This window comes from Coregonus lavaretus, assembly GCF_964263955.1.
Source record: "Coregonus lavaretus genome assembly, contig: HAP1_SCAFFOLD_4954, whole genome shotgun sequence".
NCBI classification, from domain to species: domain Eukaryota; kingdom Metazoa; phylum Chordata; class Actinopteri; order Salmoniformes; family Salmonidae; genus Coregonus; species Coregonus lavaretus.
In genome coordinates, this window is record NW_028160308.1 from 25,001 (window position 1) to 44,797 (window position 19,797).

The 19,797-nt window shown below is 41.9% G+C and overlaps 1 protein-coding gene across 1 annotated transcript in view; it reads right to left on the minus strand.

The window, feature by feature from the left end:
* LOC311121931 (circadian locomoter output cycles protein kaput-like) overlaps nt 1–12,350 on the minus strand; it is a gene marked incomplete at its 3' end in the record, with an annotated part of 37,074 nt that extends 24,724 nt beyond the window's left edge. Inside the window, exons 1-4 of the mRNA XM_084196361.1 lie at nt 12,265–12,350; nt 7,890–8,019; nt 3,984–4,073; nt 839–898 (exon numbers count right to left, since the gene is read on the minus strand). Coding sequence (XP_084052487.1) covers nt 839–898; nt 3,984–4,000 — 77 coding nt within the window. The remainder of the gene's footprint in view (nt 1–838; nt 899–3,983; nt 4,074–7,889; nt 8,020–12,264) is intronic.
* Between the last annotated feature and the right edge of the window lie 7,447 nt (nt 12,351–19,797).

A 19,797-nucleotide genomic window follows, 5' to 3' on the forward strand; every position in this document is an offset into this window, starting at 1 on the left:
CATGGTGGTGATGGTAGTTGTGATATGGAGGTCATGGTAGTGATGGTAGTTGTGATATGGAGGTCATGGCAGTGATGGTAGTTGTGATATGGAGGTCATGGTGGTGATGGTAGTTGTGATATGGAGGTCATGGTAGTGATGGTAGTTGTGATATGGAGGTCATGGTAGTGATGGTTGTTGTGATGAGGTCATGGTAGTGATGGTAGTTGTGATATGAGGTAATGGTGGTGATGGTAGTTGTGATATGGAGGTCATGGTAGTGATGGTAGTTGTGATATGGAGGTCATGGTAGTGATGGTAGTTGTTATATGAGGTAATGGTGGTGATGGTAGTTGTGATATGAGGTCATGGTAGTGATGGTAGTTGTGATATGGAGGTCATGGTAGTGATGGTAGTTGTTATATGAGGTCATGGTGGTGATGGTAGTTGTGATATGAGGTCATGGTAGTGATGGTAGTTGTGATATGGAGGTCATGGTAGTGATGGTAGTTGTGATATGGAGGTCATGGTAGTGATGGTAGTTGTGATATGGAGGTCATGGTGGTGATGGTAGTTGTGATATGAGGTCATGGTAGTGATGGTAGTTGTGATATGGAGGTCATGGTGGTGATGGTAGTTGTGATATGGAGGTCATGGTAGTGATGGTAGTTGTGATATGGAGGTCATGGTGGTGATGGTAGTTGTGATATGGAGGTCATGGTAGTGATGGTAGTTGTGATATGGAGGTCATGGTAGTGATGGTAGTTGTTATATGAGGTCATGGTAGTGATGGTAGTTGTTATATGAGGTCATGGTGGTGATGGCAGTTGTGATATGGAGGTCATGGTAGTGATGTCACCGTTTTGCTCTGTCCTTCTCATCTTCTTCCATCAACCCATCGAAGACGCTAGAATCATCCCTGAGAAAGGAAGAGGCAACATCATAGCAATAATAACATTATTACATTGTAATAACAATAATTATATGAAAATAGTTATCATTATTATAATATTTAACAATGAGAGAGAAAGAGAGAGTGAGAGACAGACAGAGAGATTGGAAGAGAGAGAGAGAGAGAGAGAGAGAGAGAGAGAGAGAGAGAGAGAGAGAGAGGGGGGGGGAGAGAGAGAGAGAGAGAGAGAGGGAGAGAGAGAGAGAGAGAGAGAGAGAGAGAGAGAGAGAGAGAATAAACCACTTCTCTAATCTTTTTGGCCCTATAACAAACAAACAGCAAAAACATATCCATTATAAAATACAAATCTTAGAACCAACTATTAAAACTACCAGAAACCACTGGATTCTCCAATTACATTGAATGAACTACAGGACAAAATACAAACCCTCCAACCCAAAAAGGCCTGTGGTGTTGATGGTATCCCCAATGAAATGATAAAATATACAGACCACAAATTCCAATTGGCTATACCTAAACTCTTTAACATCATCCTTAGCTCTGGCATCTTCCCTAATATTTGGAACAAGGACTGATCACCCCAATCCACAAAAGTGGAGCCAAATTTGACCCCAATAACTACTGTGGGATATGCGTCAACAGCAACCTTGGGATAATCCTCTGCATTATCATTAACAGCAGACTCGTACATTTCCTCAGTGAAAACAATGTACTGAGCAAATGTCAAATTGGCTTTATACCAAATTACCGTACGACAGACCACGTATTCACCCTGCACACCTTAATTGACAAACAAATTGATAAAAAGCTTTTGACTCAATTTGGCATGAGGGTCTGCTATACAAATTGATGGAAAGTGGGGTTGGGGGAAAAACATACGACATTATAAAATCCATGTACACAAACACACATTTCTTCTACAGCGCTGTGGGGTGAGACAGGGATGCAACTTAAGCGCCACCCTCTGCAACATATATATATCAACAATTTGGCGAGGGCACTAGAACAGTCTGCAGCACCTGGCTTCACCCTACTAGAATCTGAAGTCAAATGTCTACTGTTTGCTCATGATCTGGTGCTTCTGTCACCAACCAAGGAAGGCCTACAGCAGCACCTAGATCTTCTGCACATATTCTGTCAGACCTGGGCCCTGACAGTAAATCTCAGTAAGACAAAAATAATGGTGTTCCAAAAAAGGTCCAGTTGCCAGGACCACAAATACAAATTCCATCTAGACACCGTTGCCCTAGAGCACACAAAAAACGAACGATACCTCGGCCTAAACATCAGTGCCACAGGTAACTTCCACAAAGCTGTGAACGATCTGAGAGACATACCAATTAGGATCTGGCTCAAAATACTTGAATCAGTTATAGAACCCATTGCCCTTTATGGTTGTGAGGTCTGGGGTCCGCTCACCAACCAAGAATTCACAAAATGGGACAAACACCAAATTGAGACTCTGCATGCAGAATTCTGCAAAAATATCCTCCGTGTACAACGTAAAACACCAAATAATGCATGCAGAGCAGAATTAGGCCGATACCCGCTAATTATCAAAATCCAGAAAAGAGACGTTAAATTCTACAACCACCTAAAAGGAAGCGATTCCCAAACCTTCCATAACAAAGCCATCACCTACAGAGAGATGAACTTGGAGAAGTCCCCTAAGTAAGCTGGTCCTGGGGCTCTGTTCACAGACACAAACAGACCCCAAAGAGCCCCAGGACAGCAATAATTAGACCCAACCAAATCATGAGAAAACAAAAAGATAATTACTTGACACATTGGAAAGAATTAACAAAGAAACAGAGCAAACTAGAATGCTATTTCGCCCTAAACAGAGAGTACACAGTGGCAGAATACCTGACCACTGTGACTGACCCAAACTCAGAGAGCATAGCCTTGCTATTGAGAAAGGCCAACGAAGGCAGACCTGGCTCTCAAGAGAAGATAGGCTATGTGCACACTGCCCACAAAATGAGGTGGAAACTGAGCTGCACTTCCTAACCTCCTGCCAAATGTATGACCATATTAGAGACACATATTTCCCTCAGATTACACAGATCCACAAAGAATTCGAAAACAAATCCAATCCGTATCTACTGTGTGAAATACCACAGTGTGCCATCACAGCAGCAATATGTGTGACCTGTTGCCACAAGAAAAGGGCAACCAGTGAAGAACAAACAACATTGTAAATACAACCCATATTTATGTTTATTTATTTTCCCTTTTGTACTTTAACTATTTGCACATTGTTACAACACTGTATATATACATAATATGACATTTGAAATGTCTTTATTCTTTTGAAACTTCTGAGTGTAATGTTTACTGTTAATATTTTATTATCTATTTCACTTGCTTTGGCAATGTATGTTTCCCATGCCAATAAAGCCCTTAAATTGAATTAGAGAGAGAGAGAGAGAGAGAGAGAGAGAAAGAGACAGAGAGAGAGAGACAGAGACACAGAGAGAGAGAGAGAGAGAGAGAGAGACACAGAGAGAGAGAGAGAGAGAGACACAGAGAGAGAGAGAGAGAGAGAGAGAGAGAGACAGAGAGAGAGAGAGAGAGAGAGACACAGAGACACACACAGAGAGAGAGAGAGACACACAGAGAGAGAGAGAGACACACACACAGAGAGAGAGAGAGAGACACACAGAGAGAGAGAGAGACACACACACACAGAGAGAGAGAGAGACACAGAGAGAGAGAGAGAGACAGAGAGAGAGAGAGAGAGAGACACAGAGAGAGAGAGAGAGATAGAGAGAGAGACAGAGAGAGACAGAGAGAGAGAGAGAGAGAGAGAGAGAGAGAGAGAGAGAGAGAGAGAGAGAGAGAGAGAGAGAGAGAGAGAGAGAGAGAGAGAGAGACAAAGAGAGAGAGAGGGAGAGAGGGAGAGAGAGAGAGAGACAGAGAGAGAGAGAGAGAGAGAGAGAGAGAGACAGAGAGAGAGAGAGAGACAGAGAGAGAGAGAGGGAGAGAGGGAGACAGAGCGAGAGAGAGGTATCTGTGTCAGTGGGTGGGAGTAATGGCAAGTATTTCTGAATGCGTATTAAAGTAGGGATGTGTGTGTGTTATAACCTACCCTATGCTTGATGTCATGACTGGCTGTTGTTCAGGACTGTGGCTGCAGTGAAACAGTCTTTAGGCGTGAGGTAGTCATTTGGAAGAGGACCTGGAAGGATCAGAGAGAACAGTGAATTAACACACACATCATCCTTCCATAACACACTACACACACACAGTAAATAACCACATCATCCTTCCATAACACACTACACACACACAGTAAATAACCACATCATCCTTCCATAACACACTACACACACACAGTAAATAACCACATCATCCTTCCATAACACACTACACACACACAGTAAATAACCACATCATCCTTCCATAACACACTACACACACACACAGTAAATAACCACATCATCCTTCCATAACACACTACACACACACAGTAAATAACCACATCATCCTTCCATAACACACTACACACACACAGTAAATAACCACATCATCCTTCCATAACACACTACACACACACAGTAAATAACCACATCATCCATCCATAACACACTACACACACACAGTAAATAACCACATCATCCTTCCATAACACACTACACACACACAGTAAATAACCACATCATCCTTCCATAACACACTACACACACACACAGTAAATAACCACATCATCCTTCCATAACACACTACACACACACAGTAAATAACCACATCATCCTTCCATAACACACTACACACACACAGTAAATAACCACATCATCCTTCCATAACACACTACACACACACAGTAAATAACCACATCATCCATCCATAACACACTACACACACACAGTAAATAACCACATCATCCTTCCATAACACACTACACACACACAGTAAATAACCACATCATCCTTCCATAACACACTACACACACACAGTAAATAACCACATCATCCTTCCATAACACACTACACACACACAGTAAATAACCACATCATCCATCCATCACTTCATTGGAGTCCACCTGTGGTAAATTCAATTTATTGGACATGATTTGGAAAGGCACACACCTGTCTATACAGTGGGGGAAAAGTATTTAGTCAGCCACCAATTGTGCAAGTTTTCCCACTTAAAAAGATGAGAGAGGCCTGTAATTTTCATCATAGGTACACGTCAACTATAACAGACAAAATGAGAAAAATAAATCCAGAAAATCACATTGTAGGATGTTTTATGAATTTATTTGCAAATTATGGTGGAAAATAAGTATTTGGTCAATAACAAACAAGCAAGATTTCTGGCTCTCACAGACCTGTAACTTCTTCTTTAAGAGGCTCCTCTGTCCTCCACTCGTTACCTGTATTAATGGCACCTGTTTGAACTTGTTATCAGTATAAAAGACACCTGTCCACAACCTCAAACAGTCACACTCCAAACTCCACTATGGCCAAGACCAAAGAGCTGTCAAAGGACACCAGAAACAAAATTGTAGACCTGCACCAGGCTGGGAAGACTGAATCTGCAATAGGTAAGCAGCTTGGTTTGAAGAAATCAACTGTGGGAGCAATTATTAGGAAATGGAAGACATACAAGACCACTGATAATCTCCCTCGATCTGGGGCTCCACGCAAGATCTCACCCCGTGGGGTCAAAATGATCACAAGAACGGTGAGCAAAAATCCCAGAACCACACGGGGGGACCTAGTGAATGACCTGCAGAGAGCTGGGACCAAAGTAACAAAGCCTACCATCAGTAACACACTACGCCGCCAGGGACTCAAATCCTGCAGTGCCAGACGTGTCCCCCTGCTTAAGCCAGTACATGTCCAGGCCCGTCTGAAGTTTGCTAGAGTGCATTTGGATGATCCAGAAGAGGATTGGGAGAATGTCATATGGTCAGATGAAACCAAAATATAACTTTTTGGTAAAAACTCAACTCGTCGTGTTTGGAGGACAAAGAATGCTGAGTTGCATCCAAAGAACACCATACCTACTGTGAAGCATGGGGGTGGAAACATCATGCTTTGGGGCTGTTTTTCTGCAAAGGGATCAGGACGACTGATCCGTGTAAAGGAAAGAATGAATGGGGCCATGTATCGTGAGATTTTGAGTGAAAACCTCCTTCCATCAGCAAGGGCATTGAAGATGAAACGTGGCTGGGTCTTTCAGCATCACAATGATCCCAAACACACCGCCCGGGCAACGAAGGAGTGGCTTCGTAAGAAGCATTTCAAGGTCCTGGAGTGGCCTAGCCAGTCTCCAGATCTCAACCACATAGAAAATCTTTGGAGGGAGTTGAAAGTCTGTGTTGCCCAGCGACAGCCCCAAAACATCACTGCTCTAGAGGAGATCTGCATGGAGGAATGGGCCAAAATACCAGCAACAGTATGTGAAAACCTTGTGAAGACTTACAGAAAACGTTTGACCTGTGTCATTGCCAACAAAGGGTATACAGTAATCCCTCGTTTATCGCGGGGGTTACGTTCCGAAAATGACCCGCGATAAGTGAAATCCGCGAAATAGAAAACTTTTTTTTTTTACAATTAGCAACTATTACATGTATACAAATACAGTGACTCACGTGTAGGCCGTTTCACTGCTCTTCAGACTGGGCCGCTGCATCCTGACTGCGCTCTGCAGTGTTCTCTTCTTCTGAAGCCCGCGGTGCAGGTGTGTTTGTTCGGGAGAAGAACATAGTGATAGGCAGCTGTTGTCGCTCTTTTTTCTTCTTTGCAAAAAGATCCTTGTACACCGACATGCCACCATCGATTACGTTGGAGAACTGTAATGAACGGCTCATCAAAGGGTCCCATTCCTCAGCTACTCGCTTAAGTTCAGTGGCCATTCGCACCATGGTTGCTAAGCGACCAAGCGTTAGTCCTTCCTCCTCATCTCTCGTGTCCTCTTCTCCCTCTTCTCTTTCATCGTCGCTTTGTGGCTTTGTCATTTACCTTCCCTTAGCATGTCCAGAAGTTTAACTTTATCTGAGATAGGTAGCATCTTCCGCCGTTTGGGCCCATCCGCAGGTGCTTTTGTCGGTCCAGGCCGTTTCGTCGACATTATGGGTTTAGGAGATGTTCGAAATTACAAGATAATTTGGCCAACTTAATGTAAATTTGCCAAGCTGTTTTATGTACGTACACATAACTGCACGAGACGACAAAATGATAGCACAATTCGTAGCATGTTTTGATACAAGAAGCGGGAGTGAGTTTTTAGCGAATCAGAATGCAGAGCACAATGCACCAAAAAAAAAAAATGCATTATGAAAATCCGCGAAATAGCGAATCCGCGATAAGTGAACCGCGAAGTGGCGAGGGATCACTGTATAACAAAGTATTGAGAAACTTTTGTTATTGACCAAATACTTATTTTCCACCATAATTTGCAAATAAATTCATTAAAAATCCTACAATGTGATTTTCTGGAAAAAGAATTCTCAATTTGTCTGTCATAGTTGACGTGTACCTATGATGAAAATTACAGACCTCTCTCATCTTTTTAAGTGGGAGAACTTGCACAATTGGTGGCTGACTAAATACTTTTTTTCCCCACTGTATATATATATATATATATATATTTATTTATTTTTACTTTTTTTTTATACTGGCCCCCCGTGGCCCCCCGTGGGAAACAAACCCACAACCCTGGCATTGCAAACGCCATGCTCTACCAACTGAGCTACATCCCTTCCGGAAATTCCCTCCCCTACCCTGGACGACGCTGGGCCAATTGTGCGCCGCCCCATGGGTCTCCCGGTCGCGGCCGGCTACGACAGAGGGTTCTACATGGAACCCAAAAGAGTTCTACCTGGAACCAAAATGGGTTCTCCTATGGGGACAGCCGAATAACCCTTTTTTCTAAGAATGTAACAAACAATACAACTCCTATTGAAGCACATCAAATGCTCCCTCCCTCCCTCCCTCCCTCCCTCCCTCCCTCACTCCCTCCCTCCCTCCCTCACTCACTCACTCACCCCACTGCAGCCTGTGTGTGATCAGTTTCAGCTCGTTCTCAGGGGTTGTGGTGGGGGTCAGGAGTTAAAGGTGAATCTGAGGTCACCGCTATCATCTCTGGATGGGGCCCAACATGGCCATCACTTCACCCTGCAGCACACAAATACAGTTGTCACGTTTAACTTCTCTATTTTAACAGTTATAAACATAATATTATAAATATTACAATTCCTGACCATTTAGGCCTCAAACATTAATCTATGCAATACAATCACCACAAGTAACATCTCTATTTTCACATTTATAAAGATTTATAAGCATCACAACCAACTCAGTTCCCTTGTGGTCAGAGACCAGCCTTCTGAGATTGGAAGGTTGGGGTTTCGGTCCAGTTAAACCAAAGACTGTAAAAATGGGACCTGTTGCCTCTCTGCTTGGCACTTAGCATTAAGTAGATGGATTGGCCCTGCAATAGACTAGCATCCTGTCCAGGGGGTGTACTGGTACATCAAGCTGTCTCACTACAGAAAGAGGAGATAGACTAGTGTCCTGTCCAGGGGGTGTACTGTACATCAAGCTGTCTCACTACAGAAACAGGAGATAGACTAGTGTCCTGTCCAGGGGGTGTACTGGTACATCAAGCTGTCTCACTACAGAAACAGGAGATAGACTAGTGTCCTGTCCAGGGGGTGTACTGTACATCAAGCTGTCTCACTACAGAAACAGGAGATAGACTAGTGTCCTGTCCAGGGGGTGTACTGGTACATCAAGCTGTCTCACTACAGAAACAGGAGATAGACTAGAGTCCTGTCCAGGGGGTGAACCTGTACATCAAGCTGTCTCACTACAGAAACAGGAGATAGACTAGTGTCCTGTCCAGGGGGTGTCCTGTACATCAAGCTGTCTCACTACAGAAACAGGAGATAGACTAGTGTCCTGTCCAGGGGGTGTACTGTACATCAAGCTGTCTCACTACAGAAACAGGAGATAGACTAGTGTCCTGTCCAGGGGGTGTACTGGTACATCAAGCTGTCTCACTACAGAAACAGGAGATAGACTAGTGTCCTGTCCAGGGGGTGTACTGGTACATCAAGCTGTCTCACTACAGAAACAGGAGATAGACTAGTGTCCTGTCCAGGGGGTGTCCTGTACATCAAGCTGTCTCACTACAGAAACAGGAGATAGACTAGTGTCCTGTCCAGGGGGTGTCCTGTACATCAAGCTGTCTCACTACAGAAACAGGAGATAGACTAGTGTCCTGTCCAGGGGATGTACTGTACATCAAGCTGTCACTACAGAAACAGGAGATAGACTAGTGTCCTGTCCAGGGGGTGTCCTGTACATCAAGCTGTCTCACTACAGAAACAGGAGATAGACTAGTGTCCTGTCCAGGGGGTGTACTGGTACATCAAGCTGTCTCACTACAGAAACAGGAGATAGACTAGTGTCCTGTCCAGGGGGTGTACTGGTACATCAAGCTGTCTCACTACAGAAACAGGAGATAGACTAGTGTCCTGTCCAGGGGGTGTCCTGTACATCAAGCTGTCTCACTACAGAAACAGGAGATAGACTAGTGTCCTGTCCAGGGGGTGTACTGTACATCAGGCTGTCTCACTACAGAAACAGGAGATAGGCTACTGGCCCTTTGGGCCGTTCTGGCTTGGACATTATAATAAACTTTAGAATCCATCCAAGCATTTAAAGCATTCATGCATTTATAAACATTATAACATTACAAATCATAAGCATGTTTATAATGGCTTATTCATGAATGTTATTATAAATATGAACCCTTTATTCTACCAGGGAGATCACATTGGACATTTATGACAGACATATTTTTGTTTAAATGTGGGTTTTAGGCTGGGTATCTGTAAAACACTTTGTCACAATAGCTGATGAAAAACGGGCTTTATAAAAAATACATTTGTATTTTATTAGAAATGTGCTTTGTGAACGCTAGCCGAGGAAACAAGCACACATTTAATGGCACACATAATGCTAAAAACATACATCAGACATTTCATAGTATCTAGGGTGAAACGGAATCTCCTGCTACAGAGACATGGGCAACCCCAGCAGCACACGGCTATCCACCTGACTCAGATATTAATCAAATCAGCCCTTGATGAACTAAAATCAAGTGTTAGCACTGGAACAAGAGTCTGTAATATAGCGTTATACTACACTGAACAAAAATATAAAACGCAACATGTGAAGTGTTGGTCCCATGTTTCGTGAGCTGAAATAAAAGATCCCAGAAATGTTCCATAAGCACAAAAAGCTTATTTCTCTCAAATGTTGTGCACTAATTTGTTTACATCCCAGTTAGTGAGCATTTCTCCTTTGCCAGGGTTTGCTGTTGTGAACAGAGTGCCCCATGGTGGCGGTGGGGTTATGGTATGGGCAGGCATAAGCTACGGACACCGAACACAATCGCATTTTAATCGATGGCAATTCGAATGCACAGAGATACCGTAACGAGATCCTGAGGCCCATTGTCGTGCTATTCATCCGCCGCCATCACCTCATGTTTCAGCATGATAATGCACGGCCCCGTGTCGCAAGGATCTGTACACAATTCCTGGAAGCTGAAAATGTCCCAGTTCTTCCATGGACTGCATACTCACCAGACATAAATGTTGAGTCAAATGGAGGTCACACCAGATACTGACTGGTTTTCTGATCAAGTCTTTAAGGTATCTGTGACCAACAGATGCATATCTGTATTCCCAGTGGTGAAATCCATAGATTAGGGCCTAATTTATTTATTTCAATTGACTGGTTTCCTTATATGAACTGTAACTCAGTAAAATCTCTGAAATTGTTTCATGTTGCGTTTATATTTCTCTTCAGTATACAATTCACCCTACCTATAATTCACACTACCTATAATATATACATATTTACAAATATTTTCACATGGTGATGTTTCTATTAGCTAAGAACACAAACAGTTTGTTCTTAAGGCGCAGCGGTCTAAGGCACTGCTTCTCAGTGCTTGAGGCGTCACTACAGACCCCCTGGTTCGATTCCAGGGCGTCAGGTAGCTTAGTGGGTAAGAGTGTTGTGCCAGTAACCGAAAGGTCGCTGGTTCAAATCCCCGAGCCGACTAGGTGAACAATCTGTCGATGTGCCCTAATTGCTCCTGTAAATCGCTCTGCTAAATGACTAAAACGTAATGTATCACAACCGTCCGTGATTGGGAGTCCCATAGGGCGGCGCACAATTGGCCCAGCGTCGTCCGGTGTAGGCCGTCATTGTAAATAAGAATTTGTTCTTAAAGGACTTTCTTAAATTTACTGTGATTTTAATGCCCTGATTTCTATAGGTACATTATTCCAGTTAGATGGGCTTTTGTATCTGAAAGATCTTACCCGAACCTCGTGATGTACCCATGCAATTTGTCATTGCTGCTGATGTCGAAATGAGCAGTGTGTCTTGTAAAGTTAGGTGTTCCTTAACATATACAGGGTCATTTAAGTTGATACATTTAAAAATTAAATTGATACCAATGCAGTTGTCTTCCGTTTGGGAGTGACAGACAATTTAGTGATTCATACACTGGGCAATGATGCATCCAATAATACATCTGCAAAGATCGTTATAAATGACGTGTAATTCGCTAGTATAAGCCCCAGAAACGGCTACCTGCGGTGGATGTTGGATAGCAACAAAAAAAAAAGCCACAGGTGTTCGCGTTATACAACCGAAAAAAAGATATCCTCCCAACCATAGCTGCAGAAAAAAACTGACCAGGTAACATACCGGACCATTTTCTTAGAATTCCGACGACGGGAATCCATTCCAACTGACTTCCAAAATGTTGAATGCAATTCTACGAAGGCTCAATCAATCACCAAGAGCGACATAGCTGACAGATATCAAAAGCTGGCGGGTGCTCGAGTCCAGCCAAGCTGTCACGCAACTATTGACATTGACACAATGTAGCAAAAGCTAGCATAGCAGCTCATCTTCAACAATGTAGCGATCTACGTTCGAAATTGTTACAATTTGCTCGAAAACTGGAACATCAATTAGATAGCGAGGAGATAGCGATGCAAAAAAACATTTCACGGGCAGACGCACACACATACAGTAGCACACATTCACACGCTCGCTCGCCCACACACTCTCACAAACACACACACACACACACACACACACACACACACACACACACACACACACACACAGCTCTCTCTCTCTCTCTCTCTCGAATGTGGGTCAGTGGGCCTAGTCGTGTCCCGAGCGTGCGGAAACGGTTCCAAAGCCCCATCTGCAGTCCCCCGCTTGCTTCCGTGGGCTAAAAATACATTTGTACACCTCTCCGCTGAGCGATTCCACCGTATAACAAGAAATTGACCGTTATAAATATATGTTTTAACATCTTACCTGCCCCAATTTTACATTTAATGGCTCCGCGTTTTTGTTTTTCAGAGGTTGATTCGGGGGGGTTGGACTCTAGCTCGGAGAAAAACAGGAGGCTTCTACTTCATATTCAGCCATACAGTCATGCGCAATAGAGAATATAGGGAGCACTATTTGGCAAGTACAGTAGAGATACTTCAAAAGCAAAGCAAGGCGAGTCAACAGCGACGAACAGGATATTATGGGTGCTTCGGTGCTATTTTATGAATAAGTCAGTTTGAAGAACGTTTTTTTTTTTTTGCTTTATAATGGCCTTGTAAGACTGGTTGTGAAACAAGTGTGAAATATGATATGGCAATGGTGAACTGGTAGGCCTATGATTATGAATTACTGTTTTTTTAAATAATAGGCTATTTATACACATAGAAACTAAACAATCACAGACGAATTTCATTGATACTTTCCTTCCATTTCTCAAACCCCTCCGTGCATTGTGACTTGTCAAGGAAATATCATATTTCATGATGATTCGATGCATGGAAGTAGGCTCTCTCGTTTCATTTTCCACTTCACAGAATCACAGTTCCACCGTTGCAAAAATCACTGTGATTTATCTTAGGGTTAATCTAGAGATAGGATACGGTTCACATAGCCTTTTATACGATAAGGTTCACATAGCCTATATATGGAACTGATATTAACGTAGAGCTCCAAAAGGTTTCTATCGCTTCCATCGAGGAACAGTTCAGGAAGGTGGATTCCCTCTATCGTCCAATCACAGGCTCTGAATGTCCGTGACGCAGTGAATCAGAAAATGGTGCGAGGTCCCCCTGTTGTCTACATTTAATACTGTATCCATTGTGAGTGTACAAAATAGCCTCTATTCGTCTGGGGCATGGACTCTACAAGGTGTCGAAAGCGTTCCACAGGGATGCTGGGCCCATGTTGACTCCTATGCTTCCCACGGTTGAGGTGCCGGAACAAAAAAGTGAGCACGAGAGGGGGGTGAACTTGGGAGCTCTGAGGTACCGGAACGCATGAGAGAAGAAAAAAAATCACCTTTATAGTAAAGCATTGCATGCATATACTCGCATTTGCGTAGTGGCATAGAGCAGCAGAAGTGGAGGCACTTACAGAAGTTGCACACATGGAGACATATTTTAGTAGCCTAGGATCCGGGAATTGTTTTGCCTTTTATAAACGCATTTCATGCAATTCTACCTTATTTTACAGGACTGGAAACTTTGGTAGAATCTTTTTTTAATTTTTTTATTTACCACACACGTGATCAAAATGACAGGCTACTTTGACACTGACAAACTGACAATCTGAAGTCAATTTTAAAAAACGACCCTTGTCATGAATCCATCAATAGCCTAGGTTTAGATGTGTGGAGACATATTGTAGGCTACAATATGAGGAGGAAATTAGAGTCCTTAAAATGCTTTCCCGTTTCATTGACTCACACCCAATGATGCACACCTCACTCACTGGTGATGGCCAAGGCGCTTGCGCCAAAAGCCTAGCTCTCTCTTGTTATCCTTTGTAAAACAATATTTGGAAGTTGGTCAAATATTTTGGAAGCCTAGAACAGACAGATTAGAATATTATCTTTTCAGCAGGAGCTACACTAAAGGTCAACAGTTTTAGAACACCTGCTCATTCAAGGGTTTTTCTTTATTTTTTACTATTTTCTACAGTGTAGAATAATAGTGAAGACATCATAAAACTATGAAATAACACACGTGGAATCATGTAGTAACCAAAAAAAGTGTTAAACAAATCAAAATATATTTTATATTTGAGATTCTTCAAATAGCCACCCTTTTCCTTGATGACAGCTTTGCACACTCTTGGCATTCTCTCAACCAACTTCATGAGGTAGTCACCTGGAATGAATTTCAATTAACAGGTGTGCCTTGTTAAAAGTTAATTTGTGGAATTTCTTTCCTTCTTAATGCGTTTGAGACAATCAGTTGGGGGGGTATACAGGAGATAGCCCTATTTGGTAAAAGACCAAGTCCATATTATGGCAAGAACAGCTCAAATAAGCAAAGAGAAACGACAGTCCATCATTACTTTAAGACATGAAGGTCAGTCAATACGGAACATTTCAAGAACTTTGAAAGTTTCTTCAAGTGCAATTGCAAAGTCCATCAAACGCTATGATGAAACTGGCTCTCATGAGGACCGCCACAGGAATGGAAAACCCAGAGTTACCTCTGCTGCAGAGGATAAATTCATTGGTGTTACCAGCCTCAGAAATTGCAGCCCAAATAAATGCTTCACAGATTTCAAGTAACAGACACATCTCAACATCAACTGTTCAGATGAGACTGTGTGAATCAGGCCTTCATGGTCGAATTGCTGCAAATAAACCACTACTAAAGGACACCAATAAGAAGAAGATATTTGCTTGGGCCAAGAAACACGAGCAAAGGACATTAGACCGGTGGAAATGTGTCCTTTGGTGTGGAGTCCAAATTGGAGATTTTTGGTTCCAACCGCTGTGTCTTTGTGAGACGCGGTGTGGGTGAATGGATGATCTCCGCATGTGTATTTCTCACTGTGAAGCATGGAGGAGGAGGTGTTATGGTGTGGGGGTGCTTTGCTGGTGACACTGTCTGTGGCATGGCTACCACAGCGTTCTGCAGCGATACGCCATCCCATCTGGTTTGGGCTTAGTGGGACTATCATTTCTTTTTCAACAGGACACTGACCCCAACACACCTCCAGGCTGTGTAAGGGCTACTTGACAAAGAAGGAGAGTGATGGAGTGCTGCATCAAATTACCTGGCCTCCACAATCCCCCGACCTCAACCAAATTGAGATGGTCTGGGATGAGTCGGACCGCAGAGTGAAGGAAAAGCAGCCAACAAGTGCTCAGCATATGTGGAAACTCCTTCAAGACTGTTGGAAAAGCATTCCAGGTGAAGCTGGTTGAGAGAATACCAAGAGTGTGCAAAGCTGTCATCAAGGCAAAGGGTGGCTATTTGAAGAATCTCTAATATATTTTGATTTGTTTAACACTTTTTTGGTTACTACATGATTCCATATGTGTTATTTCATAGTTTTGATGTCTTCACTATTATTCTACAATGTAGAAAATAGTTTAAAAAAATAAAGAAAAACCCTTGAATGAGTAGGTGTTCTAAAACTTTTGACCGGTAGTGTATTTGCTTTCCAACCTGTGTTTTCCCGCGATTGTATTTGAAATCATGCGAAAGGCCTGTTTTGGCTGCATGCTGTTCACTGACAGATTTGCCGGGCGTTCCCGACTGTAGGCTATGCCTTGTTATTGGGATATATCCACAGCTAGGTTATTTAAAAAAAAATAAAAGCTATTGATCCTCGGTGGCTAAATTATAGGCCTTCTCAATAGTGTAGTAAGCTATTCTGAATTATTTAATTTATTTCTGAACAGACAGCTGCAGCTGCTCCAGAACCCTTCGCGCGGCTATGATTCTACAAGGAAATACATGATGAAGTGCAACGCTGGAGAGATGATAGTTGAAGGCTCATGTCTATCAGAGCAGAGGGAAGGAGAGAGATCACAGAACGTGAATCTCATTCACAGAACGTGAATCTCATTCTAATTCTGTGAGAGCTACAGGCGCGCTACTCACACAGCCACCGCCACGTGTAGGTCGCAAACACAGGTTACAATGTTGGGCAAACCATAAGCACCCGCCTAGGCCCAACCCTATCCAACTTTTCGAATATCAGGCCCGGGCTGATTACGTTATTTTCGGGGGGGGGGCAGGAGGAGCCGTACTCGAATGAACTTTGATGTATTTTATTATATAATTTTTTACATAGCAAAAAAGTGAAGAAAAACAAATAATGACAGGAGAGGTACAGGAACGGCCAAATAGGTTCCGGAACGAAACAGTTCAAAACGGAGATGTGCCGGATCCTGTTCGGCTCAAATTAAGCACTGCTCACAGAAACTGCTTAGCCTAAAAAACCCAGCAGCGTTGCAGTTCTTGACACAAACCGGTGCACCTGGCACCTACTACCATACCCCGTTTAAAGGCACCTAAATATTTTGTCTTGCCCATTCACCCTCTGAATGGCACACATACACAATCCATGTCTCAATTGTCTCAAGACTTTAAAAATCCTTCTTTAACCTGTCTCTTCCCCTTCACCTACACTGATTGAAGTGCATTTAACAAGTTTACATCAATAAGGGATCGTAGCTTTCACCTGGATTCACCTGGTCAGTCTATGTGATGCACAGGAGGTTGGTGGCACCTTAATTGGGGAGGATGGTCTCGTGGTAATGGCTGGGGGCGGAATCAGTGGAATGGTATCAAATACATCAAACACATGGTTTCCATGGTGTTTGATGCCATTCCATTTGCTCCATTCCAGCCATTATTATGAGCCGTCCTCCCCTCAGCAGCCTCCACTGATGTCATGGAAAGAGCAGGTGTCCTTAATGTTTTGTACACGCAGTGCCTTCAGAAAGTATTCCCACCCCCTTTGACTTTTTCCACATTTTGTTGTGTTACAGCCTGAATTTAAAATAGTTTACCCCCTAATGTCAAAGTCACATAGTAAGTTGCATGGACTCTGTGTGCCATAATAGTGTTTAACTATATTTTTTTGAATGACTACCTCATCTCTGTACCCCAACACATACAATTATCTGTAAAGTCCCTCAGTCGAGCAGTGAATTTCAAACACAGGTTCAACCACAAAGACCAGGGAGGTTTTCCAGTGCTTGCAAAGAAGGGCACCTATTGGTAGATGGGACATAAAAAAAATAATTAAAAAAACAGACATTGAATATCCCTTTGAGCATGGTGAAGTTATTAATTACACTTTGGATGGTGCATCAATATACCCAGTCACTACAAAGATACAGGCGTCCTTCCTAACTCAGTTGTCGGAGAGGAAGGAAACCGCTCAGGGATTTTCACCATGATGTCAATGGTGACTTTAAAACAGCTACAGATTAACAGTTAATGGCTGTGATTGGAGAAAACTGAGGATGGATCAACAACATTGTAGTTACTCCACAATACTAAATTGACAGAGGTAGCCTGTACAGAAAAAAAAATATTCCATAACATGCATCCTGTTTGCAATAAGGCACTAAAGTAAAACTGCAAAAAATGTGGCAAAGAAATTAACTTTATGTCCTGAATACAAAGAGTTCTGTTTGGGGCAAATCCAACACAACACATCACTGAGTACCACTCTTCATATTGTCAAGCATGGTGGTGGCTGCCTCATGTTATGGCTATGCTTGTCATCGGCAAGGACTAGGGAGTTTTTCAGGATAAAAATAAACGGAATAGAGCTAAGCACAGGCAAAATCCTAGAAGAAAACCTGGTTCAGTCTGCTTTCCAACATACACTGGGAGACAAATTCACCTTTCAGCAGGACAATAACCTAAAACACAAGGCCAAATATACACTGGAGTTGCTTGCCAAGATGACATTGAATGTTCCTGAGTGGCCTAGTTACAGTTTTGACTTAAATCGGCTGGAAAATCTACAATGTATTGACTCAGGGGTGTGAATACTTATGCAAATAAGATATTTCTGTATTTCATTCTCAATAAATGTGCTAACATTTATAAAAACATGTTTTCCCTTTGTCAGTATGAGGCATTGTGTGTAGATGGGTGAGATTATTATTATTTTTTTAAATCCATTTTGAATTCGGGCTGTAACACAACAAAATGTGGAATAAGTCAAGGGGTATGAATACATTCTGAAGGCAGTGTATTCCTATGACCCATGTAGGGCAGGGCTGGGCAACTCCAGTCCTCTGGGGTCTGATTGGTGTTACACTTCTGCCCCAGCCCCAGCTAACACGCCTGACTCCAATAATCAACTAATCACGATCTTCAGTTTCGAACGCAATTAGTTTAATCAGCTGTGTTTTCCCGGGACGGGGAAAAGGTGTGACACCACTGTGGCCCCCGAGGACTGGAGTTGCCCATCCCTAACGTAGGGTATAATTGCACACCACTTTCTATATAATATTTACATTTACATTTTAGTCATTTAGCAGACGCTCTTATCCAGAGCGACTTACAGTTAGTGAATGCATACATGTTTGTTTTGTTTTTTGTTTTTTTTCATACTGGCCCCCCGTGGGAAACGAACCCACATCCCTGCCGGCCAAACCCTCCCCTCCCTTGGACGACGCTGGACCAATGGTACGCCGCCCATGGGTCTGGTCCTAGCCTGAAATCCAGACCTGTTTTGTGCTAACATTCCACTCCTTGCCAAACATGACAAGGAGTAGCAAGGAGTGGAATGTTAGCACAAAACAGACTGGTATCCAGGCTAGTCTGGTACTGGTTCTTCTCCACCATCTTCTCCCTCCTTCTTTCTCTCTTTCTTTCATTTCTTTCTCTTTTCTCTTTCCTTTGCCTTATAAAGTGCTATGAGAGCTTTCCTGTTATTTATTACATATGATCTAGTATCTAATGTTATCATTCTATACAGTATCTAATGTTATCATTCTATACAGTCTCTAATGTTATCATTCTATACAGTCTCTAATGTTATCATTCTATACAGTATATAATGTTATCATTCTATACAATATCTAATGTTATCATTCTATACAATATCTAATGTTATCATTCTATACAGTATCTAATGTTATCATTCTATACAGTATCTAATGTTATCATTCTATACAGTATCTAATGTTATCATTCTATACAGTATCTAATGTTATCATTCTATACAGAATCTATTGTTATCATTCTATACAGTCTCTAATGTTATCATTCTATACAGTATCTAATGTTATCATTCTATACATAATCTATCTAATGTTATCATTCTATACAGAATATATCCAATGTTATCATTCTATACAGAATATATCCAATGTTATCATTCTACACAGAATCTATCTAATGTTATCTTTCTATACAGAATCTATCTAGTGTTATTCTAAACAGAATTGAATGTTATCATTCTATACAGAATCTGTCTAATGTTATCATTTTATACAGAATCTAATGGTTTAATTCTATACAGAATCTAATGTTTAATTCTATACAGAATCTAATGTTATCATTCTATACAGTATCTAATGTTATCATTCTATACATAAGCTAATGTTATCATTCTATACAGAATATATATAATGTTATCATTCTATACAGAATCTAATGTTATCATTCTATACAGAATCTAATGTTATCATTCAATACAGAATCTATCTAATGTTATTCTTCTTGCTCCTCAGCAGACTGACATAGAATCTATCCTATGATGTTGCACTGCAGCAGACTGAGACATTGGAGACTCACAAATGTTTATAAAATAAGATATAACATACTTTATTACAGCATATTATAAAAATAATAAGCCAGCGCAATATGAGTAGCTACCTACAACTGTATTAAATCTGATCTGGATCATATCATGTAACAAGTCAATATGATAGCTACCTACAACTGTATTAAATCAGATCTGGATCATATCAAATAACAGGTAAACAGTAGCCAACATTTATGAATGGGCTATTATATCAGAGTTTACACTGCTGTCTCTTCGTTGTCATAGTGATCACTG